Raw genomic sequence first — 25,933 nt, 5'->3', positions numbered from 1 at the left:
AGTCGATACTCATTCTTTGATGTTGTTTTTCCTTCTCTCCATTCCCAGGTTTCTCCTCTCCTCAAGGGCTTCCTGGACAAATTGCTGGTGCGAGACCCTACCCAGAGGGCCTCAGCCAATGAGCTGCTCAAGCACCCCTTCCTGAGCAAGGCTGGCCCGCCCTCCTGCATCGTGCCTCTCATGAGGCAGAACCGCATGAGATGAGAGTGAGCAGAGGCCTCTTCCCCACTAAGTGGTAGTAGTCACATGGACCCTGAAACCCAAGCTCACACCTCGGACTCACACTGATCTGGAGCGGGGGGGGGAACAGCGGAGAAGCACTGCCCAGTTTGTATTAGCATTTTTGTTGGTCAAGCATTGTTTTAATGCACCTTTTGAAATTAAAAGGGACTCTGTCTGTCCCTTTCCTGTGGGGGAAAAACATTTGGACACTACAAGGATTTATAGCTTGAGCGGTTTGGTGCAGAATGAGACTTGGAAAGTGTTGTGGGATCATTAGAACCTAAGCTACCTGCTGGGGAGACTGTTAGCATCCTAGCTGAATGGTCTGAAAAGCATGCTTCCACACTAAAGGACTTCCTCACTACATGGCCCAGTCTCAACTCTATTGCAATAGACAGGACATCATAAACTACTACTGAAGGAGGACCATGCTTTTCTCTTACCACACGATGAGTACAAGTCTGAAAAACACTTGGTCCCTGTTACAAACACTAAGAAAAGGTCAACACTGGAGTTGTGTTTTTTTAGATATTTCTTTCTTTATATTTCTTGTGTAAGTATGATGAACATAGAGATATATCTGCTTTGTTTTCTCTATTTTATGATTTTTGTTTAGGTTACAGTGAGATGATTTTAATGCACTCTTCTCCGATAGAAGCTGCACTCCTGGTTGATTCCAATATAGCGTCTAGTTCTTTAAATCGTTTAGTTTTTTAATTTACCTGTGTTTAATAGAATATCATGGTGAAGTGAACATCAAGGCAGTTTTAGCTGTTATTTTTACTTTAGGGATTTAGCCGTGTAGATTGTGCTCTCTGTAACCTCTCGATCCGCTGCTGTAGACCTCAACTGTTAGTCTATAGTAGTGACTACTAGGTCAATGCAAGGACAGCCCTTATGAAGCACCCCTTCCACCATACACGTGTTTGTGTGTATATACAGGAATTCTCCAGATCGGTTAAATATTTCTTTTTTTCCCCCTAAAGATGCATTTCTTTATTGCCTGACCTGGACAATGGGTCTGGACTATATGAATGTAGTGCTGAGTCACAAACAAGCTCTGCATTTAAAGATGGAATCTGCAGTAGGGTGAAACGGCGCCACCGACCGCCCCCACCACTGTTGTCATTTGTTTGTCTTGCCGAGCTAAGGAGCGTCGCGCAGCATAAAAAAAAAAAAATATATATATATATACACACACACACACAAAAAAAAAATAGCAGTACATATTGTGCTCTTCTGTCGCGCGTGAAAAGATGTCCGAGTGGCGAAAAACTGTTTGCAGTTACTTTGTTGAAGGTAATATCGCAAACGGACGTGGCTGTTTCACCATTAAGGATTCCAGATTTAAGGGCTTATTACAACAAGAAATTGACACACAAGGTGAAAATCCGTGTTTAGCTTAATGAAGTGTGCAACAGCTGCTAGAACTGAACTATTGTGTCCACAATGTAGCAACGACAGGAACTGTATGGCAGAAAACACAGATGCAAACAGGGGCGGCAGGGTAACCTAGTGGTTAGAGCGTTGGACTAGTAACCGGAAGGTTGCAAGTTCAAATTCCCGAGCTGACAAGGTACAAATCTGTCGTTCTGCCCCTGAACGGGCAGTTAACCCACTGCCATTTTCAATGGCCGTCATTGAAAATAAGAATTTGTTCTTAACTGACTTGCCTAGTTAAATAAAGGTAAAAAAAAACACAAGTAGTAAACTCACCGCAATTACCCACACACACTTCATGCAGGGCCCAACAAAAGTCTGCGATGCGGGTGGAATCACGAATTCAGCCCTTAAAACGGAATTCAAAAATAGGAAATCAACTAAATGTATTACAAAATGTATTTTGCCAAGATTATCATAAGACATAAAATTGCATTAGTGATTTATATTTTCCTTTAACTCCCTGAATCAAAGGCATGGGAATTCCCCTATCCGTGTGCAAGGTTGTTTGCCGCTTTGTGTAGCTTTTAGCAATGATGCTAATGATAACCGTCTTCTGGTAGATGGAGATACTTAAAATAAAAATGTTTTAAGTTAGGCAAACTGCATTCACATGTGCGCCACAGACACACAGATAACCAAACAAGTCTCTTGGCTGGTGCACGCTTGAATTAAAGGGTATCTACACCCAGAAATGTCTTAGATTTTCCCAAGACCTCAAAAGTGCTCACCTGGTATGTTTTAACCATTGTTGTGAAACAAGATTTAATGTTCTATTTAAAAAGTGTGATCCTGGAAAAACAAAACCGATATTATAGGGCCCTATTCATTGTTACTCCCCATTTTTTTTTCTCTGAGCTTCCCCCCCCAATTCTAGAGTAGCAAGACCAAGTCGCACATGTACCATAGAGAGCATCCAAAGACCACGAGGCCTTAGTGCACAGCAAAGAGTAGCCAATGTGTCTGTTCTGAATTTCAGTGGGGAAATCGGAACAGACTGTCCATAAGTAGACACTAACACTACATTGTGAAGTATTGTATTTAGATACAGAATTGAAGTGTCATAGCAGAGGTTAGTGTACTGTTTTAACATTCTGTCTCAAATGTACTTGCTTGTAGCAAATTGGAGTATTTAATCTAGATTTAACCAATTGTTTTACAATAATATTTTATTCACCGCTCACTTAATCCATTTCAGTACTTTTTACGGATGCTCAAAAGGTAGTCTGGTTGAATTTAAATGTGAGACAATGTTCCATATTTACAAAAGACAAGTGGAAGTCTGTTTAAAGTGACACGATGGTTGGCATGCCTGAATAAGATGTGATCTGTCTGTTCCCTGTGTAAAAAAAAGAATGTTCTTCCAGTTTAGTAAAACTGAGTGAAAAGATGGGCTGAAAGAATGACAATCAAAGTTAGTAGGAGTAAATAACTGCTTTTGCAACAATATTCTAAACTGATCACTTTTCATTGCTCACAAAGTTTTGTAACTATAATTGTGTAGCATTTTGACAACACAAACACATTTTCTAAACAAATCCTATTTTGATACTCAGTAAATCCATCTTTACGTATGTATATTTTTAAATCACTTAATTAATAAGGTCCATGAAGTGATGGCACACACTTGGTATTTTGTGTTTTTTATTAAATACTGTATAATGATGAATGCAAAAAAAATCTATAGACTTATCATTCCTCAAACTACAGAATTGAAGCATCTCATTAACCCCCACATGTTACATAGGAGTTCAATCGCCATTGGTTTCAGTCACTTCTACCACAGTTTTCAGTGGCTGGTATGAAACCAATCACGTACATTTCTCAGTTGGTATTTGACATTCCTGTAGCTTCTACTTAAATGAATGGCTGTCAAGGTTAGAATGGCTTAACATAGTTTTATCGTTTTTTGTGTGTATTAATGCCTTAACGTTCAGAAGAGTAACATGATTTAATATGATTCCCTTTCTTTACAATTACTGTTAGTTGCAAATGTACATTATTATATTACTCATCTCAAGGAGTCTAGTGCCTCTGTGTAAACTTATTGTTGTTCTCGCTGGTTTGTGTTGAGGATGCTCAAATTCCAATTAGGAGCTGTGACGACTACTGACTGGCCTACTTGGTAATATATTTATGTGTGAATTTCTCCAACTTGTCTGTATGATCATTTTTCACACTTGTACGCTAAATCATTTATGCATCAGTATTGTCAAGTTTGTCATAGTTGACCATTTTTCTGAAGAGTCCAAACCCCCCTGGATTTTTGAATTTCCACTGGTTATTAAAAAAATAAACGTTGCAGATTTTCGATATTTTTTGCAAATACAGTTTTTCTAAAATGTAAGTTTTTTTTTTTGTTGTCATGCCCTGTCATTGTGTATTGTGACCATTGATGTCAACCATTTCAAACGTTGTTACAGCAATAGCCTTTGTCTCCTCAGATGGTACTAATTTGCTCATTGCTAAAACACTAAAGAGCCAGTGTCAGCCAGTCTGCTATATCCAGAAACATCCTGCAATACTGTATTAGTAAATAGAGGGGTGTGGCTTTATCAGTGACTGCAAATAGGAAAATAAGGAAGGGAAAGGGGATACCTAGTTAGTTGCACAACTGAATGCATTCAACCCAAATGTGTCTTCTGCATTTAACCCAACCCCCTATGAGGTCTGCACTCAGTATTCACACTGAAAAAATAACATATTCCATCTTTAATGAGGGATGTTTTGCCCAACAGGGCTTCAACCTACAGATCGGGTTACAACATAATACAGGCGTAGCCCTAACAGGTGGTGAGAAAGGATAAAATGAGGAACATAGTCACTGATATTTTATACTGTGTAGAGTTTGGACTATGGCTTGTACATGCCACTCCCAGTGAGGTACCAGGAATGAACTTGTTTTGAAGTTGTGCTGACAGGTTAACTTGATGACGTTACAGTTAGTTAATAATGGTCTTAGTGACATTAATAGTTGCATCCCAGTTATTTTCAGTGTAGCACATATGATGAATGCTGTTAGACTTGACCTTTGGCTATGTGAGGAATTTTTAAATATTTTTTTTATTTCACCTTCATTTAACCAGGTAGGCTAGTTGAGAACAAGTTCTCATTTGCAACTGCGACCTGGCCAAGATAAAGCATAGCAGTGTGAACAGACAACACAGAGTTACACATGGAGTAAACAATTAACAAGTCATTAACACAGTAGAAAAAAAAGAGTCTATATACATTGTGTGCAAAAGGCATGAGGAGGTAGGCGAATAATTACAATTTTGCAAATTAACACGAGTGATAAATGATCAGATGGTCATGTACAGGTAGAGAAATTGGTGTGCAAAAGAGCAGAAAAGTAAATAAATATAAACAGTGGGGATGAGGTAGGTAAAATTGGGTGGGCTATTTACCGATAGACTATGTACAGCTGCAGCGATCGGTTAGCTGCTCAGATAGCAGATGTTTGAAGTTGGTGAGGGAGATAAATGTCTCCCAACTTCAGCGATTTTTGCAATTCGTTCCAGTCACAGGCAGTAGAGAACTGGAACGAAAGGCGGCCAAATGAGGTGTTAGCTTTAGGGATGATCAGTGAGATACACCTGCTGGAGCACGTGCTACGGGTGGGTGTTGCCATCGTGACCAGTGAACTGAGATAAGGCGGAGCTTTACCTAGCATGGACTTGTAGATGACCTGGAGCCAGTGGGTCTGGCGACGAATATGTAGCGAGGGCCAGCCGACTAGAGCATACAGGTCGCAGTGGTGGGTGGTATAAGGTGCTTTAGTAACAAAACGGATGGCACTGTGATAAACTGCATCCAGTTTGCTGAGTAGAGTATTGGAAGCTATTTTGTAGATGACATCGCCGAAGTCGAGGATCGGTAGGATAGTCAGTTTTACTAGGGTAAGTTTGGCGGCGTGAGTGAAGGAGGCTTTGTTGCGGAATAGAAAGTCGACTCTAGATTTGATTTTAGATTGGAGATGTTTGATATGAGTCTGGAAGGAGAGTTTACAGTTTAGCCAGACACCTAGGTACTTATAGATGTCCACATATTCTAGGTCGGAACCATCCAGGGTGGTGATGCTAGTCGGGCGTGCGGGTGCAGGCAGCGAACGGTTGAAAAGCATGCATTTGGTTTTACTAGCGTTTAAGAGCAGTTGGAGGCCACGGAAGGAGTGTTGTGTGGCATTGAAGCTCGTTTGGAGGTTAGATAGCACAGTGTCCAAGGACGGGCCGGAAGCATACAGAATGGTGTCGTCTGCGTAGAGGTGGATCAGGGAATCGCCCGAAGCAAGAGCAACGTCATTGATATATACAGAGAAAAGAGTCGGCCCGAGAATTGAACCCTGTGGCACTCCCATAGAGACTGCTGATGGTGTTGATGAATGATAACATTTGGCTGTGATTATGGTTTTAAATCGTCATCTATTTGAAAGTATGGGCTGGAGCCCATGTACTATATAGGTGGTTGACTGCTAAGAAGTCAGTTATATTGTGTCTTAGGTAGAACCAAACGTTTGTCTTTTCATATTTATCAACCTGATACATTGGGGAAATATGATGAGATCAAATATGACATCATACAATAATGTATCTCCGGGAGGAACTAAATTCTGTTGCATTAGCACACTCGGCACTATTTTTAGCACTTCCGTCTAGTCATTCTATCAGATATGATTCTGTATCGGGCCTGGCACTGTATACTTTTGTTTGTTCACTTCACTAATTTTAGCAGGCGACCATGGTGGGGACAGTTTTGTTTTTAACAGGATTTGTAAAAAGTGTGGTCGAAAACACTGACCGCTCATTACACTGCGGTGAACTGAAAGTTACATTTTCACAGCTCTGCGAAATTGAGCTTGAATTTCCAGAATGTGAAGGTCCAGCGGACGTTTGCTCCAGGGCGGGGTTTTTGTGTGAAGACTCAATGGTTACTGTGGTGGAGTTCGTGTAGCATGGCCCGGTACCCCGGGGGATGACGAATATTTTAAGGACCCATGGAATTGTCTAAAATAAGGCAGCTCCGCCCACCCGTGGCACCAGGCCATGTAAAACGAATCAACAAATGTCAGCAGCGCGCGTAGTCGGGACGGCAGCCTATGATAAGTCTCTCAGTTCCTGTCAGAAACACAGCTGAGCAATGATTAAATTGTCAGCGGCTGTGAAATAGATCCACTTGTTGCTATATGCCACATTCATCTGGAGGAGATTTGTCGAATAAAAAAAATGAAATATTAATCTCGAGCGGATCGTACATCAAACAGACGGAGAAGTATTGCTTTATTCCATTTTGGACTAAACCTTAGACAGAATATTCCTATATCTAGATTCTACAGGTGAGTAGCTTTATCGGTGAGATGTTATTTTTAGGCAACTCATTTTTTTTCAAAATGTAATCAGTTTAACCCCAATAATATAACGTATGTAAGATATGGCTAGCTTGTAGGCTGTAGGAATCATTTTTGAATTATTGGGAGTTGAGTTTATTCGGCTAGAGAAATTGTGATTTTCAATTAGTGGTTTGATATAATAGCATTCTGGATATGGTATAAATGCGTCAGCTTTGGCATTTGTTATTTATTTTGGGGTATCTGGTGATTTCTGGGTTTGCACCTGTGCATTCAGCTCCCTTGCGCATTTATGTTCAGCGAGCGCTGATAGGCTATTTAGTTGGTTTCTCATGAACGTTCCACAAACACTAGCCTTATTTCTATGAGCCTACCTGCTTTTGACGAACACAATAGCTTTAGCTTACCATATTCTGCCGTAGTCTACAAGGTCCTTATCATTTGTGTCTTGATAGGACACACTAAAAACACTATTGATTGCATGTCCTAATTTCCATGACAACACAAAGACATAAGTAGCGTGAGTCATATTATAATGGTTCACTTATATGGGATGTGGGTGTAGTCACAGAAGGCGCACCTATTCCTCTTGGATCAGTGGGATGGCAGGAAAAGTGTCACTGTGTGTCAGTCCTCCATGTATTACACTAACAGGAACATCTCGAAGGGATGCAGCTGAGTAGTTTGAAAGTCAGAGCAGAAAGTGCAAAGTACTGCATAGCAAAAGTCATGAAACCAATAGGTTAGTTAGTCAGTAATAACCCATCAAACATGGGAATCCTTGTTGGCACGCAGAAGATGAAACATTTACCAAATCCACACAGGAGAAATACATCAATGTTTTACTGGACATGTCCAAATGAGTGCGTTTTATTGATACATACTTATTACATTTCATTTTATGGTGTCGCATTTTAAAGTAATGCTTTATAATGGAGCTGGAGAAATGTATAATGGCATACTTCACAGCTTGTGCAGAACAGAAGTTTTAATATGATGGTGAGTAATATGCCACCCCCCCTACATTGTGGTCACAGCTCACTGCCTGATAGATACAGGTGTAGGATCTTCATTTGATCACCCTGTTGCAGGAGAACCTTCCAGCAATGCAGGAAAGGTAACATTCGTAGTGTATTTGAGGTTTAATAGATGGGCTTTCATAGATAGGCTTCGGAAGTTTGTAATTTCCATTTAAAAATGTCAGACTTGGTTTTCCCTTACGAAAATGTTATCAACACCTACAAAAATGTCCATTCATTAAAATCCACATAATTCACATTCCCTATTGCTGCAGGATTATTTTCCTGCTGTAGCAAACTGCCTCAAATGAAGATCCTACACCTGTAGGTTGTGTGAGAACAGCACACATGGTGTTGGCAGGGACCTCCCCCGCTGCTCCAGAGATGACTGGCACTCCAAAACCCACCACACCATGGCATTTGTGTTTGTGCCGTACCTATGTGCCAAGTCGATTGCTAACACAGGAAATATGGACCCGGTGAAAAAAAACACTACCAGTCATATAAGTAATGTTGGTAAATGTCAGGTGTTAAACAATAACCCAAGTTTAGTTTTCAGTTTTGGGAAATGAAAGGGCATTGATTCGCTCATTCAGGGTCAGGCTGTCTGTGTTCATGGTAGCTGCAGTTGTGAACTGCTGTCCCCTGCCTTTGTCACAGCAAAAGGGTATGATTTCCATGTGCATGATTAGATATTTGTTGGTATTTAACAACTGTGTGTGTGTGTGTGTGTGTACATGCATGCTTGTGTGTGTGCATAAGTGTGTGCATGACTATCTGCAGGGCACTGAGTCCTCTGTTTGTTGTGTCTGCAGGTAGACTGTTTTGATGTCTGCGCGGTGGGGGTCTTTATGGCTGCGTGGACATGTCATTCTGGGCTACGGGCTCTTTCTCCTGGTCGCCCTTCCAGACCTCACCACAGGTATCCATCTCCCTCCCCGACCACCCACGCTAACCACCCACAACTGCCCACCCACAGTGATTACCTCTGCTAGGGATCCATGTTGCACCACCATGCACTAGTTGAAATAGTCACCACTGCACCCGAAAGCTGTAATCCATGGAATTAGTGAACTATCTGGACATACACCCGACATCACAGTGCATTGACTCTCAGCCCTCTCCCCTGACCTGCAAGACTCTTCCTCCCAGACACCCCCCTGTCTTACTCCATCCAAACTACTGTCTCTAATAATAAACTCTCTTAACGAAAGCTTTTTCCCCTCTTCAAAGCAACACCTCACGACACAGCGCCTCTCCCCTATTTGACCTAGATAGTTTGTATGTATTCTACGTGTGCCATTTTTAAATTGATGCAGTTCTGTCCACAAGCTGATCTTGTATATTAATGTTCTGTATTATATCATGTTTTGTGTGGACCCCAAGATGAGTAGCTGCTGCTTTCACAACAGCTAATGGGGATCCTAATAAAATAGCAAATATCAAACCTGAATCACAGAGCTTTGAGATGCAATAACTGCAGGTTAGATTCAACAGTAAAGTCAAACAACTGAACTGTATGCCTCATCTGCAGGCAGGCAAGGGAACTGCACCTACCCGCTGGTGCCAGAACACGGAGGCTTCCGGTGCGAGCCCTCCCCCTGCCGAGGCTTCCCCCAGAAGAGCTTGATCTACTTCTTCTGTGAGCCCGGCTATGCCATCCCAAAAGAGATGGTGCGCAGCTTGCGCTGCCTCCAAGGCAAATGGATCCCCAGCGTGCCCACCTGTCTCGCCATGCGAGGTGAGTGTCGTGTACTGAGTCACCACGGCCAAGGGGGAGGAGCGGGAAACCTTTGCCCATAGTGTAATGGACTAGAGCAGGGATGGGCAACTTTGATGGGGGTGGGGGTGGGGGCCATAGAATCGGAACTCATCATTGGGGGCTGCAGTGGCTTGTGGATCTGCATACCCACATCCTTACCCACATCCATACCCATGAATGCAGTCAGAGCCAGACGTAGCCCATCTTGTGAGCAAAATATTTTAGTGGCCACCCTCTTGACAGCAAAATTGAAGTTTTAGAGTTAATTTCCTGCAATTCTACATGTTTTGCCATGGGGCGTAGAGAATATTTTGATATCTGAGTGAGAGTGACTAACAAAATCAATGGGGGCCCCCCAGTCAGAAATTCTACCATGATTATAAGTTTAGATAGCTGGCTGTTAGACTAATTTACCAATCTAAAACATTTTAGGTGACATGGGGTAATTGAGTGACTATCAGTGACTGAAATAACAAGAGAAAAACTGCTGATGCACACAAACAAATTTCGAAATTGGACCTTGTGTTTATTGTTATTTTTGGAAATGGATCCGCGGGCCTACAAAAGCATGTCTGTGTGGAGTATGTCCATGAGTGACTGATATGAGGTGAGTGTTAGGTAAACTACAGTCAGGTCAAAGGTTGCAGTGTGATTTAAGGTAGGCCCTGTACTCAGACTCACTGACTTGGTAAATGCATGAACTCGGACACCTAACACTTATTACTTTGCCTGGTTCCTGGTTGTCTTTATGCACAGAGGTTATGGGTGGATGATGTAAATGTTACATAGTCATCTCATAAGCTGAGGAATAGCAATGCTATGAACACCCCCCTTCATTCGTCCTCTTATTGGATGTGGAAGAGGCAGGTGGAAGCATGCACTCTATCCACTCTGTACCAGTAGATTTAAAAGCTATAATCCTTATGTAAGCATGACTCTTTTTTTTTCAATGGCCGTGAGTATAGCCTACATAGACATTGCATGACACTAGAGAGGAGCTGAGCAGTGTTTTAGGGTGCTTAACAGTATGGTGTGTGTCCTGCTAAGTGCTGACATTAGACTGTTGGGACTTCCACACAACATACACCAAGTAGATCACTGACCTATGTTAGATGCAAAAGCCGACAGAGCAGATTCTAAACATCTTACTCTCAAGTCATAGAGCCGAGCCTCGTGCTTCCTCTTTCAGGCCTGTGCTGCATCGAGGCAGGAAACCAGCATCAAGAAACAGGAAGTGAGCAAAGTCACCAAACTAACCAGTCTCTTTCCTCTGCCCTATTAAACCTCACGGAAATGTACTGCATCATGGATATAAGAAACCACACCTACAGATGCATGACTCCCTTTGAAAGACCCTGTATCATACTGTCCATATGAGTGTCAGTAGTGTGTTTCATCAAAATTATGTGTTTGTCGAGTGTGTTGTAGCTCTGGTCCAGGGCGTTCGTAACGCCTTGGACCAGAGCTAAGTGTGTTGTAGGTGTGTGTGTTGATTGTTTGTGTTGTGTTTTCTCTCAGACAGACATGTTAACTATGAGGACAAGGTGGCCCACTCACTCCCCAGCGTTGCCACGACGGCGGTGGGCGTGTCCATATTCCTCCTCACCACCACGGCCTGCTTGGTGATCAAGTCTCGCCTTTTCCCCTGTCACTCACACAGGTAGGCAGATATGATTGGCTCTTATCCCTGCCACTCACACAACTATATTCATATGACTGGAGCCTCTATAGCAGTGTGGTCACTACTAACCCTGGTCCTGGTGCGTTATAGTGTATGTAGATTTTGTTCCAGCCCAGGACTAACACACCTGATTCAGCTAATCAAGGTCTTGATGTTAGGTTGAATCAGGTGTGTTGTTCTGTAGGGATGGTTACAGCACTGTAGTGGCTTTGAAAAGTAGAGGCTTGGAAAGGCATCACATCCTGTAATGAAAGCCCCTTTAATAATCTGATGAGTGAAAGCTGAAAGACCTTTTAAGAGACGGAAGAATTTAATTCAGTTGTTTGATAGTCATCTTGTTATCATCAATGGTGGGTGTTTCAAAGCTGTAGTGTCTATTAGATTGTAGATAACTCCATCCACTGTGTGAGTGCTGTGTCCTGTCTCTGAAGTCATCTGATCATCTCTCAACTGTTGTTCAGCAGGCGCTCCTCTGACCAGATGGATCTGATGGTGCATGGCCTGCCTGTGTCTCTGCCCAGCTATGAGGAGGCTGTCTATGGGAGCTGGGGGCAACGCCTGCCACCCTGCAGAGGGCCCACCCAACTCTTACTTTCCCAGGCGGCTCCAGGTCCATCATTAGCGCACAACCTATCAGATTCCAGTCACCGTATCCATCCATCCAGTCAAAGCCCCGATATCCTTCCGCCCCCTTACGAAGAGATGGAATCCCATCCCAGAGAGGGTCAGAGTGAGGGTGATGTGCAGGCCATACAAGTTGCACTTTCCGATGACAAGAACATTTGAGCGACTGGTGTATTTGTATTACCCACCAATGATGTACTGATTTTTTAAAATGTGCTCAGGCACTTATATAGATTCAAGCCTACCAGCTTTATCGGGTTTCAACCTTATACATAGAACACCAGTTCTGATTGGCTGTTTGTGATGTTATGAGGTGTATCCTGCCATGGAGACATGGTTTATATCCCATCAGTGATGGGACCTGAGCCTCGTTTGTTGAGGTGACTTTGATAATGCCATTACTGTTCCATCACAGGGACCTGTGTGTCTCTATTGTGCACTGTGGGTCAACCCAGCTGGTGAGAGTAGAAATGGAGGTTACTCACTCTCCTTTCCTTGTTGAATTATGATTTGCGATGATGGCTGAGTTGTAGCGTCGATTATGGAAACCAGCAGGTGACTGGACAGTGTACACAGAGATCAGGTGATGTCAGTTTAGGAGTCAAATCTGTGTTCTCCCTCCCCTGAAACATTTTGAGCTCTAGCTACAACCCCAGTCCAATTTTGACTGCTGTTTTTGGGAGTGGTGACTGACTGACCACATGGAAGTGTTTTCACCACAGTGGTGGGAAAAGTACACAATTGTCATACTTGAGTAAAAGTAAAGATACCTTTTAATAGAAAATGACTCAAGTAAAAGTGAAAGTCACCCAGTAAAATACTACTTGAGTCAAAGTCTAAAAATATTTGGTTTTAAATATACTTAAGTATCAAAAGTACAAGTAAAAGTATAGATTGTTTCTTATATAATAGGACGGCACAATTCTCTTGTTTTTACCTATTTATGGATAGCCAGGGGCACACTCAACACTCAAATGCTCAATTTGTAAATTGTGTTTAGTGAGTCCACAATAGGGAGGACCAGTGATGTTTTCTTGATAAGGGTGTGAATTTTCCTGTGCTGCTAGGCATTGAAAGTGTAAAGATTACTGTTGGGTGTCAGAGAAAATGTAAAAAGTACATTTTCTTTAGGAATGTAGTGAAGTAAAAGTTGTCAAATATAAATAGTACAGATACTCAAGACAAGTAGCACTTCAAATTATTTTTACTTAAATACTTTACACCACTGCACTTTCTACACCCACCAGGCACGCACATGAAACCCTCCACCATGCCAAGTGTACCCCACGCTGAGTATGCACCAACCACCTCTCCTATCTGCTTCAAATGATTGACCAGAGTATGGGGAGGGTCGGGGGCAGAAACCCCCAGGATGTACTTATTGAATGTAGTTTTTCTTTTCAATAGAAAAAAATGAAATGATGTAATGTAACATTTTATATTGTATTGCACAGAAGATTAAAAGTCAACATTGTTTCTAATTGTTAAACCTCTTGACCTTACTCGGTTATGGTGCTCTCTGGGACGAATTAGTCAAAGGAAAATGGATCACATGGTTGGGGTGCAGACTCTGTCTTATATACACTGCAATTACACATCCTAGATCTGAATGAATTAAATATTCTTATTAAATACTTTTTTCTTTACATAGTTGAATGTGCTGACAAATCACACACAAATTATCAATGGAAATCCAATTTATCAACCCATGGAGGTCTGGATTTGGAGTCACACTCAAAATTAAAGTGGAAAACCACACTACAGGCTGATCCAACTTTGATGTAATGTCCTTAAAACAAGTCAAAATGAGGCTCAGTAGTGTGTGGCCTCCACGTGCCTGTATGACCTCCCTACAACGCCCGGGCATGCTCCTGATGAGGTGGCGGATGGTCTCCTGAGGGATCTCCTCGCAGACCTGGACTACAGCATCCGCCAACTCCTGGACAGTCTGTGGTGCAACGTGGCATTGGTAGATGGAGCGAGACATGATGTCCCAGATGTGCTCAATTGGATTCAGGTCTGGGGAACGGGCAGGTCTGTCCATAGCATCAATGCCTTCCTCTATCAGGAACTGCTGACACACTCCAGCCACATGAGGTCTAGCATAGTCTTGCATTAGGAGGAACCCAGAGCCAACCGCACGAGCATATGGTCTCACAAGGGGTCTGAGTATCTCATCTCGGTACCTAATGGCAGTCAGGCTACCTCTGGCGAGCACATGAGGGCTGTGCGGCCCCCCAAAGAAATGCCACCCCACACCATGACTGACCCACCGCCAAACCGGTCATGCTGGAGGATGTTGCAGGCAGCAGAACATTCTCCACTGTGTTTCCAGACTCTTGTCACGTCTGTCACATGTGCTCAGTGTGAACCTGCTTTCATCTGTGAAGAGCACCGGGCGCCAGTGGCGAATTTGCCAATCTTGGTGTTCTCTGGCAAATGCCAAACATCCTGCACGGTGTTGGGCTGTAAGCACAACCCCCACCTGTGGATGTCGGGCCCTCATACCACCCTCATGGAGTCTTTTTCTGACCGTTTGAGCAGACACATGCACATTTGTGGCCTGCTGGAGGTCATTTTGCAGGGCTCTGGTAGTGCTCCTCCTTGCACAAAAGAGGTAGCGGTTCTGCTGCTGGGTTGTTGCCCTCCTACGGCCTCCTCCACGTCTCCTGGTAGCGCCTCCATGCTCTGGACACTACGCTGACAGACACAGCAAACCTTCTTGCCACAGCTCGCATTGATGTGTCATCCTGGATGAGCTGCACTACCTGAGCCACTTGTGTGGGTTGTAGACTCCGTCTCATGCTACCACTAGAGTGAAAGCACCGCCAGCATTCAAAAGTGACCAAAACATCAGCCAGGAAGCATAGGAACTGAGAAGTGGTCTGTGGTCACCACCTGCAGAATCACTCCTTTATTGGGGGTGTCTTGCTAATTGCCTATAATTTCCACCTGTTGTCTATTCCATTTGCACAACAGCATGTGAAATTTATTGTCAATCAGTGTTGCTTCCTAAGTGGACAGTTTGATTTCACAGAAGTGTGAGTGATTGAGTTACATTGTGTTGTTTAAGTGTTCCCTTTATTTTTTTGAGCAGTGTATATACACAAACACATATGTACGTGTGTGTGATATATATATATACATACATACACACACACACACACACACACACACACATATATACATACACACACACGGCTGGATTGGACCCCTCGGGCAGGACAATCCTGCTCTAAAGTGCCAGTTACTTTGTAGCTATGGTGAAGTATTATGGGTGTTATGGTCATGGCACACACTTGGAAAATGTTCAACTTCCCCTGAATAAAACAAGGTCAGAAGTGCCCTAATCTCTAGACAGACAAATGTAACATAACAGATTTTACTTCTGGGTTTCCGATATCAGTTTGCCCTGATAAAGGAGCATTATTGAATATCAAGTAAAGCAACAAGATGCAATCCGAAGTCAGGCAGCAAACTAAATATAAATCTACCATTAACACCACAAGATGGCAGTATTTCTTAACATAATAAAACGTGAATTTGTCTTATCAGTTTATTCAGTCAATAACACTAGTCTGAAAATGAAAGTTATGATAAAAGGCAAATGTCTAAATGGAACTAAAACATTAAGATGAATCTAAATGCAATAATCTTATAAACAAGCAACTAAAATAAATCCTGGGTGTGCTTCAAACCAATGATCTTTTCTCCTAAACGATAGATTCATAATAAAAGACAACAACGGGGGAGTAATTGACAAGGTGTTAAGTAGTCATTTCTACTTGGTGTGAAATGAATACGCAAAAGGCGTATATCAGATATTTATCCACTGGATTTGCAAAATAGCAACCATATTTCGAAAAGAAATAATGACTCATTAAATGACAAGGTGATCATCTGGCGCCACCTAGAAAAATACATGATAAAAACAACGAAAACATTGCGGTTCATACAATAGTAGTCTTATAAGCGAGCATACAAAACATTTTAATACATCAAATTGTTCTAAAGTCTAGCATGTAAAGTATATAAAAAAAGCTGAGGTAAAAAGATGCCTCAAATAATTTGTCAGTTTGGTTGGAAAGAGATTGCAGTCAAAGAGCCCTTTTATGACAGTCGAGTTTGATCTACAGATTATTTGTTGAGGTAACAACTGCCCGAGTACTGCATCCAACTGGTCAATAGCAATGGCTTGTGTTGGTAGTAATTCATTTGATCTTTTCTTATAAAAATGACCCATATATGCCACTGACGATCGTTCTGAGGTATTATTGGGAGATATAACCGTTGTGTGTTTGTTACAAAATAATAATATAATAATTAACCTAAAATGTCCTGTACAGACTGTCAGGTCCACATACCGTACTAAACAACAATAGACCAACTGAAGGGTCATCACTGTGTCCTAAAACACCACTTTGTCAGACTTACTGTACGTATGGGTTCTTCTTCTGTTCTGAACTCGGAAGCACCATGGGGTCAAGTGTAGTGTTTAGACTAAAGTCTACAAGTGTTCACAAGAATAGAGGAGAACACTTATCAACCCTGAATGAGAAGGGGGTGGGGTGAACCTAGTACTGCCACCTACTCTGAGACATGAAAGAGTATTTCAGAGAGAAAAGAAGGAAAACCATAACAGGCTGTTGTTGTGAACAGTGAGGAAGTCTGAGTAGGAGGTGCTGGTGTCTGGTTGGGGAGTGTGTGAATCCTGTTGAGGCTCTGTGATCTCTGCACTCCCCAGCTGGCAGGGGAAGATTGGCAGCTGCTTCCTCAAGTCAGAGAGGAGGTCAGGGGGTCAGGTGGGCGGGACAAGAAGAGGTCCCTCATCAAGGCTGGGGGAGAACATGAGAGAGAAGGGGAAGAGGTGGAGAACTGAGGTGGATTGGTCATCACCTATTTCAGTAGATATTAGCTAAGTTGAATTTGGTAGGTACAGTATGACAGGCTTCATGTCTGGCATTTGTGTACTAAATATTTGCCCAAGATACAGTAGTACCATGACGTTTGTTTGTACCTGCAGTGTCACATAGTCCCTGGGCTTCACCGAGGATGGGGTCTCTGTCCGTCAGCAGTTGGCTCCGCCTGTGGGGGATTGACCCCAGCTCCAACTCTGGGTTGTCTACATCCTCCAGGCAGTCCTGAAACAAACAAACCATTTCAACTTAAATAACACATCATTGTGCATGAAGTCATTTTAATGATACCTTGAACAAATGTTATCCACTGTTCCCAACCCCCTCCTCCCACAACCTTAAAGGCCCTCCTCACCAGCAGGGCGTAGCTGAGAAGCAGTTTGTGCTGGATGGGGGACACCAAGTGTCTCGGTCTCTTGTCCTGACTCATCAGCTGGGAGGGCATGTCTTCATCCTGCTCATGACTTCTGTGGAAGTTACAGTTTGGAACGTTCAGCAACACTGTCCCTCCAAAAACATCCAAACACCACCGTCTGCCACTCCAAAACACCCACCGTCTGCCACTCCAAAACACCCACCGTCTGCCACTCCAAAACACCCACCGTCTGCCACTCCAAAACACCCACCGTCTGCCACTCCAAAACACCCACCGTCTGCCACTCCAAAACACCCACCGTCTGCCACTCCAAAACACCCACCGTCTGTCACTCCAAAACATCCAAACACCCACCGTCTGTCACTCCAAAACATCCAAACACCCACCGTCTGCCACTCCAAAACAACCAAACACCACCGTCTGCCACTCCAAAACAACCAAACACCACCGTCTGCCACTCCAAAACAACCAAACACCACCGTCTGCCACTCCAAAACACCCACCGTCTGCCACTCCAAAACACCCACCGTCTGCCACTCCAAAACACCCACCGTCTGCCACTCCAAAACACCCACCGTCTGCCACTCCAAAACACCCACCGTCTGCCACTCCAAAACACCCACCGTCTGCCACTCCAAAACACCCACCGTCTGCCACTCCAAAACACCCACCGTCTGCCACTCCAAAACACCCACCGTCTGCCACTCCAAAACACCCACCGTCTGCCACTCCAAAACACCCACCGTCTGCCACTCCAAAACATCCAAACACCCACCGTCTGTCACTCCAAAACATCCAAACACCCACCGTCTGCCACTCCAAAACATCCAAACACCACCGTCTGCCACTCCAAAACAACCGCCGTCTGCCACTCCAAAACAACCGCCGTCTGCCACTCCAAAACACCCGCCGTCTGCCACTCCAAAACACCCGCCGTCAGCCACTCCAAAACACCCGCCGTCAGCCACTCCAAAACACCCGCCGTCAGCCACTCCAAAACACCCGCCGTCAGCCACTCCAAAACACCCGCCGTCAGCCACTCCAAAACACCCGCCGTCAGCCACTCCAAAACACCCGCCGTCAGCCACTCCAAAACACCCGCCGTCAGCCACTCCAAAACACCCGCCGTCAGCCACTCCAAAACACCCGCCGTCAGCCACTCCAAAACACCCGCCGTCAGCCACTCCAAAACACCCGCCGTCAGCCACTCCAAAACACCCGCCGTCAGCCACTCCAAAACACCCGCCGTCAGCCACTCCAAAACACCCGCCGTCAGCCACTCCAAAACACCCGCCGTCAGCCACGCCAAAACACCCGCCGTCTGCCACTCCAAAACACCCGCCGTCTGCCACTCCAAAACACCCGCCGTCTGCCACTCCAAAACACCCGCCGTCTGCCACTCCAAAACATCCAAACACCACCGTCTGCCACTCCAAAACACCCAAACACCACCGTCTGTCACTCCAAAACATCCAAACACCACCGTCTGTCACTCCAAAACACCACCGTCTGTCACTCCAAAACATCCAAACACCACCGTCTGTCACTCCAAAACATCCAAACACCACTGTCACTCCAAAACATCCAAACACCACTGTCACTCCAAAACAGCCAACACCACTGTCACTCCAAAACAGCCAACACCACTGTCACTCCAAAACAGCCAACACCACTGTCACTCCAAAACAGCCAACACCACTGTCACTCCAAAACAGCCAACACCACTAACACCACTGTCACTTCAAAACATCACTGTCACTCCAAAACATCCAAACACCACTGTCACTAAATCCAACCGGTCGGCTTGTCTCTCTCACTGGTGTGACCCAGACAGCAGTGGGTCAGTAGAGTAGATGGTTACCGTTTCCTGGTAGCAGTGGGGGGCTCTGGGGAGGGGCTGTCAGGGGTCTCAGGGAGCTGGACGCTGAGCAGGAAATCATCATCCATGGAGATATACGGAGCCAGCATGTCCAGATCAACCACTTCCATGTCCTACCAGCACAGGAGACAGACTGCTCAATCCCAGGTATAGGCTCCCTCTTACTAATGTCCCTCTCTCAAAATAGTTTGAGGTATTGAAGAAATAGGAAAGCACTAGAAATCCAGCTCTGTTGTGTGTGGTCTAGCTAGGTAATTGTGTGGCGACCATGCACATCATTATGTGTTCAGCTGTATACTGCATGTACCTCAGGCTGGTTTCTCTTCTGCACGCTCTCATCTGGACAGACCGCAAACAACTTCGCCACCTCGTCCTCTATTGGCAGCTCCTCAATGGGGATCTGAAGAGGACAGATATATAGTGGACTCCTCATCAGTGAGAACACTAGACTCTAGATACTGTATCTTTACTGACATTTAAGAATCAACTAAAGTTCTTACCAGCGCTGGTGCTGATGAGGTGAGCTTGCTGAATATGGGTGAGAGGAGCTTCCACAGCTCAGGGGTGCACAGTTCCTGAGGGAAATCTGGGGCGGAGTCAGAGCTTGATGGAAGACTGAACGACGGCTCCGCAAAGTCTGCAGAAACACATGTCAAGGCACAAACATAAAAAGCCCTGTGAGCACTAATGACAGTGAATTAATTTGTAGTAAGTAAGCCTCGTCTGAGCCAGAATGGCCCATAGGGCAGGAGGCTGCTTCTGTAGCATGAGGCAGCTTGATCTACTAGTACACGAGTCTGTCGTAGGACCTCAGGCCACAGAATCTTTTGGTATTCCACCGGGGAACAAACTCCCAAACTTTCAATCTCAGGGGAGACACTAACCACACGTTAGTATAGTACTAAGGTGTGAATTCAAGTTTGAGGATGACCTGTGAGGGGTACGATGGGGTCTCCTGAGACAGGGGCCAGTTGGAGGAGGTCCTCTTGGTTCTCCTTCAGCTGGAGGGAGAGCTCTGCACTGCTGCTGTTGTCACGGTCACACACGGTCTCCTCGGAGGCCTCAGAGACAGGATCACTCTTCAGCCCACAGCCAGTCTGCTCTACTGAGAACACCACATCCGCCTGCTCCACCACACTGAGAGAAAGACACAAAGACAGACAGACAGTGACAGATGATAAGTATGGAGAAGATGTACAGTAGGGAGAATGGAAAGGGATTAACATGTGTGTCATGAAAAAGGAGATGAGAGGAGGTGGGGCATTACCTGAGGATAAAGTTAAGACAGACCACAGCCTCTGGTTGAGAGGTCTTGTTGTTGTAGATGACTGTAGCCTGGGTCTCTGCCCACACGAAGCCCCCACTCTTAGCCAGGAAACGGTATAGACTGGTGCACACCTGGCCTTTGGACAGAACTGGGATGGGGGAGGGGCAGTGGGTAGGACAGGTCAGTGGATGACAATTAGAAATGTACACATATAAATGTACACAGATAAAACATGTGTATACACCCACCGGCACACACGCACACTTCAAGTTGACCACTTCACTGTAGCACTCCTAAAAGCTAGTAAAGCGCATGCCCCGCCCACCTCAGGATTCCCCTTTCCAGCCATTACTTCCCTGTTTTTTTGTGTGGTGTAAAATGAATGTCAAATAATTGTTGTTGGGTCGATTTGTTTAAAAAGAAAATCAATGCCCATTCCTTGCTTGTACAATGCAAATTTTCCTGTAGATTTTATGTTTGCGCTAATGTCTGTCATAACCGCTCAAACACATGCTGGTTCCCTTCAAAATGTCAACAGCGATATGAAGATTTTGATCGGCATCTTTTACAACGCCGACACGTGGATGGGGATTAAAATGCACAAAGACGATATTTATACCACAAGACAGAGGAGAAAGCGATCTTTGTACAGGTGAGTGTTCCTTTATGGGCCATTAAAAAAAGTCATGATTAAATAATTTGAAATGTTCACAAAGTAACTCACCAAATCTCCTAAATACGGGTTTCGATCTTCCACACAATGTAAACTATTTGAGCGTTGGTCAATTATAGAGCACAGCATTTGTATTATAAAACTGGGGGTTATAATTTTCTTAAAAAGATCGTCACCACTTAATATTGAATATACAAGAGGATTTGACAAAAAAAACAACCATGAATATGAGTGGAATCTACGGTGAAAGCTTTAGGTTGTCACAAAAGAACATTATATGTCAAAGATGAAACCTGAATTCCCACCAAAACTGATGGATTACATACGTGTCTGTTATTATACAATTGTTTCTGATATAATTTCAGTCAATATTTGATGGATATATTTTTTTTTTAAATAGAAAAGCGTTGAGTATCTCGCTCCATTACGCAGCTGTTACATTTATCAGAACTCTGATGATTGTTGCTACTCAAAGCCTCAGTGGTCTGATGATAGACTATGGATGTTTCTCTAAATGCATACTACCATGCCGGTCTAAATCAAAGTATGCGAAACGGAGTACAGAGGGCACTTCTCGAATGCGTACTCCAGTTTGAATGTATTTTGAAGCATACGTCGATACAAGCTTCAACGGAAAGTATGCACAGATATATGAAGCAACCACGTAAAAGAAATACGCACATTTCTTGAAAATCAATGGCAGCCATTCTTTGAGCTGAAGCGAGAGAAAAATAAACTCAGACTTTGGAATTAAATGTTGCCCATTCACATCTCATATGTTGTCAGAATACAATATTCTATCTTGATGCATTAATAAATACATGCTGTGTTAATTTTGAGATGTTACCCTGCCTACAATACCCACAGTATTGTGCGTAGATTGCGAGCCCAGAGTAACAACAGCGTTATTGCATTTTGGTACACCAGAAGTTCAATTAATTTCCAATGGAATGCTACGTTTGCCTTGCAGCGTTGCGTTGCAGAGGAAGTTGCAGTGCGTTCTGTGTGGTGCATCCATTGTATTTATCGAACGTAAGCGTCAAACTGTCTGGTAGACGGCTTGGCAGAAATGGTAGCAGAAGGCGAATGTTGAACTTTTGTTGGACACATATCCAGATGATGCTGCTTACTATTTCGCGTAATAAAACTATCGGTTTGATCAAAGCGTAAGTCAGTAGGTCTAACTGGCTAGCTAACAATTATTTGTGGCCAACTACCCACGAAGAATTGACCTTGCAAAACAGTTTTAGGTCATTTTCGCCTGTTTAACTAGCTGGCTAGTTAGATTATAATGATTCACATTTATTAAACCTTTATTTACTAGGCAAGTCAGTATAGCTAGCTGATAATTATGAAGTACAATGTTTGCTTTGTGTATATATCTTGTTTGGTCTCCATTGTTGCCATTACCCTGGCTGGAAGAAGGTTCAGGGAATGGGGAGGTATAGTGTGAGGTAATACAGTAAGGGGGAGTGCGAGTGCTTCTTAAATGTAATGTTTGTGTTCTCCACACTCTCATCCTCACAAGAACATGCTCAAGAGAACGTCCTGAGAGAATGCACTCAGAGCATGAGATTGTGGAGCATGGTAGTATGCATATTGAGAAACACCCCTATGCATTCGAGCAGAGCCTAGCAGTAGCTCTGATGTCTTTGTCCATGGCTCTGTTCACACTGACCAGTCTGCTTCCCACATGCACCCAGGAGGAAAGGCTGAACAGTAGCATATCAAGTCTGCCCGACAACAGCTGTCACAACAACACTTCGTCCCCAGTACTCACAGTGTCAAGTTACTTACGCATCACTCACAGGCATAACACGTTACAGTGTTACAGATACTCTCATAGTACTGTCATTTGTCACATGATAAAGTTACAAAGGAGACTAGGGCTGCAGTCCAAACACGTTATTTTGACCCCCCTCAGCCCTCGTGCTAGTCACTTTCCCTTGGAGGAAATCCCAGTCTAAACTGGATGCAGTTTGATTGACAGCGTCATGGCATTTTGGTACACCAGAAGTATATTCATTTCCTTGCAGCACTGCGTTGCAGAGACAGTTGCATTACGTTCTGTGTGGTGCAGATGTTGGATTTATTGAACGTAAGCGTCAAACTGTCTGGTAGACGGCTTGGCAGAAATGGTAGCAGAAGGTGAATGTTGAACATTTGTTGCACACATATCCAGATGATGCTGCTTACTATTTCGCACAATAACACTATCGGTGTGATCAAGATGTAACATTGCCCCCTCAGCACTTGATTTTGCTCAAGGGAGCGAGTGAAGAACTAATCACTTGTGGTGTTTGATATGAACCACAATTCAATGCAAACTGTAGTCACGTCATACTTCGGTGGCCGTAAAGTGTCACATTTAATCAAAACTGCTGCATTTTTCGGCATGTCAGACAAAATTATGAAGCTAGCTTGCATTAAAAAATATTATATATGTATATATACAGATTACAATGATTTTATCATTGGCAAATTGCTTAGTGTCATAATGAGGACCCTATAAAAAGTAGCTAGCTTCATAAACATGTTTGGGAATTCTGAAATGTATTGGAATAAATGACCAAACTATAAAACTAGCTAGCCATGTAAATGTGACACTTTACGTTTAGGGCCGAGGGCTGTCTACTTTGAATTTGGACTGCGGTCTAGTTCAGTGAAACCAATGTTTTAGCATGGGCCCTTCCATCTACAATCCACACTGCTCTCAGAGACTCACGGATGTGCAGGCTCTTGGTCACATGATCTGAGTCCAGGGCATGATGGAATTTGTAGGCAGATTTGCCAATCAGATCTTCTGGCTCGTATCCTACTAGCTCTGACACCCTGGCAAGACAGTGGAGACAGAAGGAGGTGTCAGGAGTGAGAGGTCAGCTTGGAGTCAACAACCAGAGATGATGTAGTATGGTAGTATTGCAAGAGGGAATGGTATAACATGGTATCTTAATCTGCTGGGGTAAATTAGTTATGAGTTATTGTAATTCTATGAGCCCCGCTGAGAGCGGGCAACAATGGTTATAAACTTTCCCGCGGTATGGGGATGACCATCTCCAGCTGTCTGTGTGTAGTGGGAAATTATTTTATTAAATGATTTCCTGTATTTTATTTGTTAATGATATGTTATAAATATAATTGTATATGTGGAGAGACCCCGAGGGATACATTCCCCTAGGAGGTGAAACTGGAATTAGCCATGCTAATATAATGTTTATTTTATTTTAAATTTCACCTTTATTTATTAACCAGGTAGGCTAGTTGAGAACAAGTTCTCATTTGCAACTGCGACCTGGCCAAGATAAAGCATAGCAATTTGACACATACAACAACACAGCGTTACCCATGGAATAAACAGTCAATAATGCAGTAGAACAAAAGAAAACAAAAAGTCTATATACAGTGAGTGCAAATAAGGTAAGATAAGGGAGTTAAGGCAATACATAGGCCATGGTGGTGAAGTAATTACAATATAGCAATTACACACTGGAATGGTAGATGTGCAGAAGATGAATGTGCAAGTAGAGATACTGGGATGCAAAGGAGCAAGATAAATAAATAAATAAATAAATAAATAAATAAATAAATAAATAAATACTGTATGCGGATGAGGTAGGTAGATAGATGGGCTGTTTACAGATGGGCTATGTAACAGGTGCAGTGATCCGTGAGCTGCTCTGACAGCTGGTGCTTAAAGCTAGTGAGGGAGATACGAGTCTCCAGCTTCAGAGATTTTTGCAGTTCGTTCCAGTCATTGGCAGCAGAGAACTGGAAGGAAAGATGACCAAAGGAGGAATTGGCTTTGGGGTGACCAGTGAGATATACCTGCTGGAGCACGTGCTACGAGTGGGTGCTGCTATGTTAATGACATGTTTGGTTAAGTAGTTTTCTGTTAGTCTATAATTATCCGTTTTAACTGACTACTGATATCTTTTAACTTCTTAAAAACAGACCTTTGACCTGTTTAAGTGCCGATGGTATACTTTCTGGTAATCTGTGCCGACGGTGGCTAAGGCCACTGATTTAGCTGCAGTCTGAGAATATTTAATGACCTTGTTGACAGAACAGTTGTCTGCTGATAGTGGATGAAGGGCCTTATCCGAGGAGTCCAGGCAGACTTTTTCTATGTTGGAGGTTGTCTCCCTGTTGCAACATATGAAATATAATTGATTTATGATTGATATATCGGCAACTGCTCCTCTTTTATTCAGGGGTTGGGAACCAAAATCATTTCCCAATCATTCTGTTCTGAACTCCTATAATATAATAAAGTTCTGAACCGGGTCAAATCCACCCAAAAGTAATGGTTTATTTAGTTCCTTTTCGTAATTTTTTTAACTTGTGAAATCAACATTATTTTACATTCAGCTCATTCATTTACTCCACCAATTAGCGTAGATAGAGAAGCTTGCTACGGAACAGGTGAGCAAGTAGTTTACATGTGGTTTGATTGGGCATACAAGTGCAGGTGCGACTGAAATTTCATGAGTGGTGAGAGAGCGAGAAAAAGGGGTGAACTTTTAGGGGGCTTGAAGTTCTGAACATCATGGCATGACTTGGAATGTGTTTAGGCTATTACTAGCATCAGCACTTCACTGAATTACATCATTATATACTAGATATTATGCATATATTTTAAACAAAAAATATTATTAAACGGTTCTCAAGATTTGAAAATAACGGTTCTGTTCCGGAACACTGGAGATTGAACACTTTCGTTGCCGGTTCTG

At 43.4% G+C, this 25,933-nt stretch overlaps 3 protein-coding genes across 9 annotated transcripts in view; 2 read left to right on the top strand and 1 right to left on the bottom strand.

Moving 5' to 3' along the window:
- The window catches only part of LOC110507596 (serine/threonine-protein kinase PAK 4), a 36,406-nt gene extending 32,429 nt beyond the window's left edge, over positions 1-3,977 (top strand). For 4 of the 6 annotated variants that reach the window (XM_021587682.3, XM_021587683.3, XM_090224513.1 and 1 more), the window contains one exon: positions 49-3,977. In XM_021587682.3, the coding sequence (XP_021443357.2) occupies positions 49-204 (156 nt within the window). In that variant the 3' untranslated portion in view covers positions 205-3,977. The remainder of the gene's footprint in view (positions 1-48) is intronic. The other 2 variants (XR_016492662.1, XR_016492663.1) reach the window with 1 other exon arrangement.
- A 2,299-nt stretch (positions 3,978-6,276) lies between these two features.
- Positions 6,277-13,581, top strand: LOC110507595 (sushi domain-containing protein 6). 2 transcript variants are annotated; one of them, XM_021587681.3, is made up of 5 exons: positions 6,277-6,994; positions 8,841-8,947; positions 9,560-9,766; positions 11,306-11,447; positions 11,933-13,581. In XM_021587681.3, exons 2-5 carry the CDS (start codon positions 8,854-8,856, stop codon positions 12,252-12,254), a joined length of 765 nt encoding a protein of 254 aa, XP_021443356.2. In that variant the 5' UTR covers positions 6,277-6,994; positions 8,841-8,853; the 3' UTR covers positions 12,255-13,581. The 2 variants fall into 2 exon arrangements, with proteins under 2 accessions (XP_021443356.2, XP_021443355.2); XM_021587680.3 differs by having other exon boundaries at positions 11,930-13,581.
- Positions 13,582-15,634: 2,053 nt separating this feature from the next.
- The window catches only part of LOC110507593 (hypoxia-inducible factor 1-alpha), a 28,791-nt gene continuing 18,492 nt past the window's right edge, over positions 15,635-25,933 (bottom strand). The window contains exons 7-15 of the mRNA XM_036964854.2: positions 23,929-24,035; positions 20,531-20,678; positions 20,195-20,400; positions 19,764-19,900; positions 19,571-19,663; positions 19,246-19,376; positions 17,364-17,475; positions 17,110-17,233; positions 15,635-16,927 (exon numbers count right to left, since the gene is read on the bottom strand). Coding sequence (XP_036820749.2) covers positions 16,866-16,927; positions 17,110-17,233; positions 17,364-17,475; positions 19,246-19,376; positions 19,571-19,663; positions 19,764-19,900; positions 20,195-20,400; positions 20,531-20,678; positions 23,929-24,035 — 1,120 coding nt within the window. The 3' untranslated portion in view covers positions 15,635-16,865. The remainder of the gene's footprint in view (positions 16,928-17,109; positions 17,234-17,363; positions 17,476-19,245; positions 19,377-19,570; positions 19,664-19,763; positions 19,901-20,194; positions 20,401-20,530; positions 20,679-23,928; positions 24,036-25,933) is intronic.

The sequence above is a fragment of the Oncorhynchus mykiss genome, chromosome 27 (genome assembly GCF_057628025.1).
Source record: "Oncorhynchus mykiss isolate SJ-2025 chromosome 27, ASM5762802v1, whole genome shotgun sequence".
NCBI lineage: Eukaryota > Metazoa > Chordata > Actinopteri > Salmoniformes > Salmonidae > Oncorhynchus > Oncorhynchus mykiss.
This window is presented reverse-complemented; position numbering and strand designations above follow the sequence as displayed.

What these genes read in the sequence shown, in the direction of transcription:
- LOC110507595 (XM_021587680.3), top strand. Translation starts at nt 8,854, where the DNA reads ATGTCTGCGCGGTGGGGGTCTTTATGGCTGCGTGGACATGTCATTCTG. An exon ending in CCTTCCAGACCTCACCACAG is followed by an intron (nt 8,948 to 9,559) that starts GTATCCATCTCC and finishes CCTCATCTGCAG; the next exon opens with GCAGGCAAGGGAACTGCACC. An exon ending in TTCCCCTGTCACTCACACAG is followed by an intron (nt 11,448 to 11,929) that starts GTAGGCAGATAT and finishes ACTGTTGTTCAG; the next exon opens with CAGGCGCTCCTCTGACCAGA.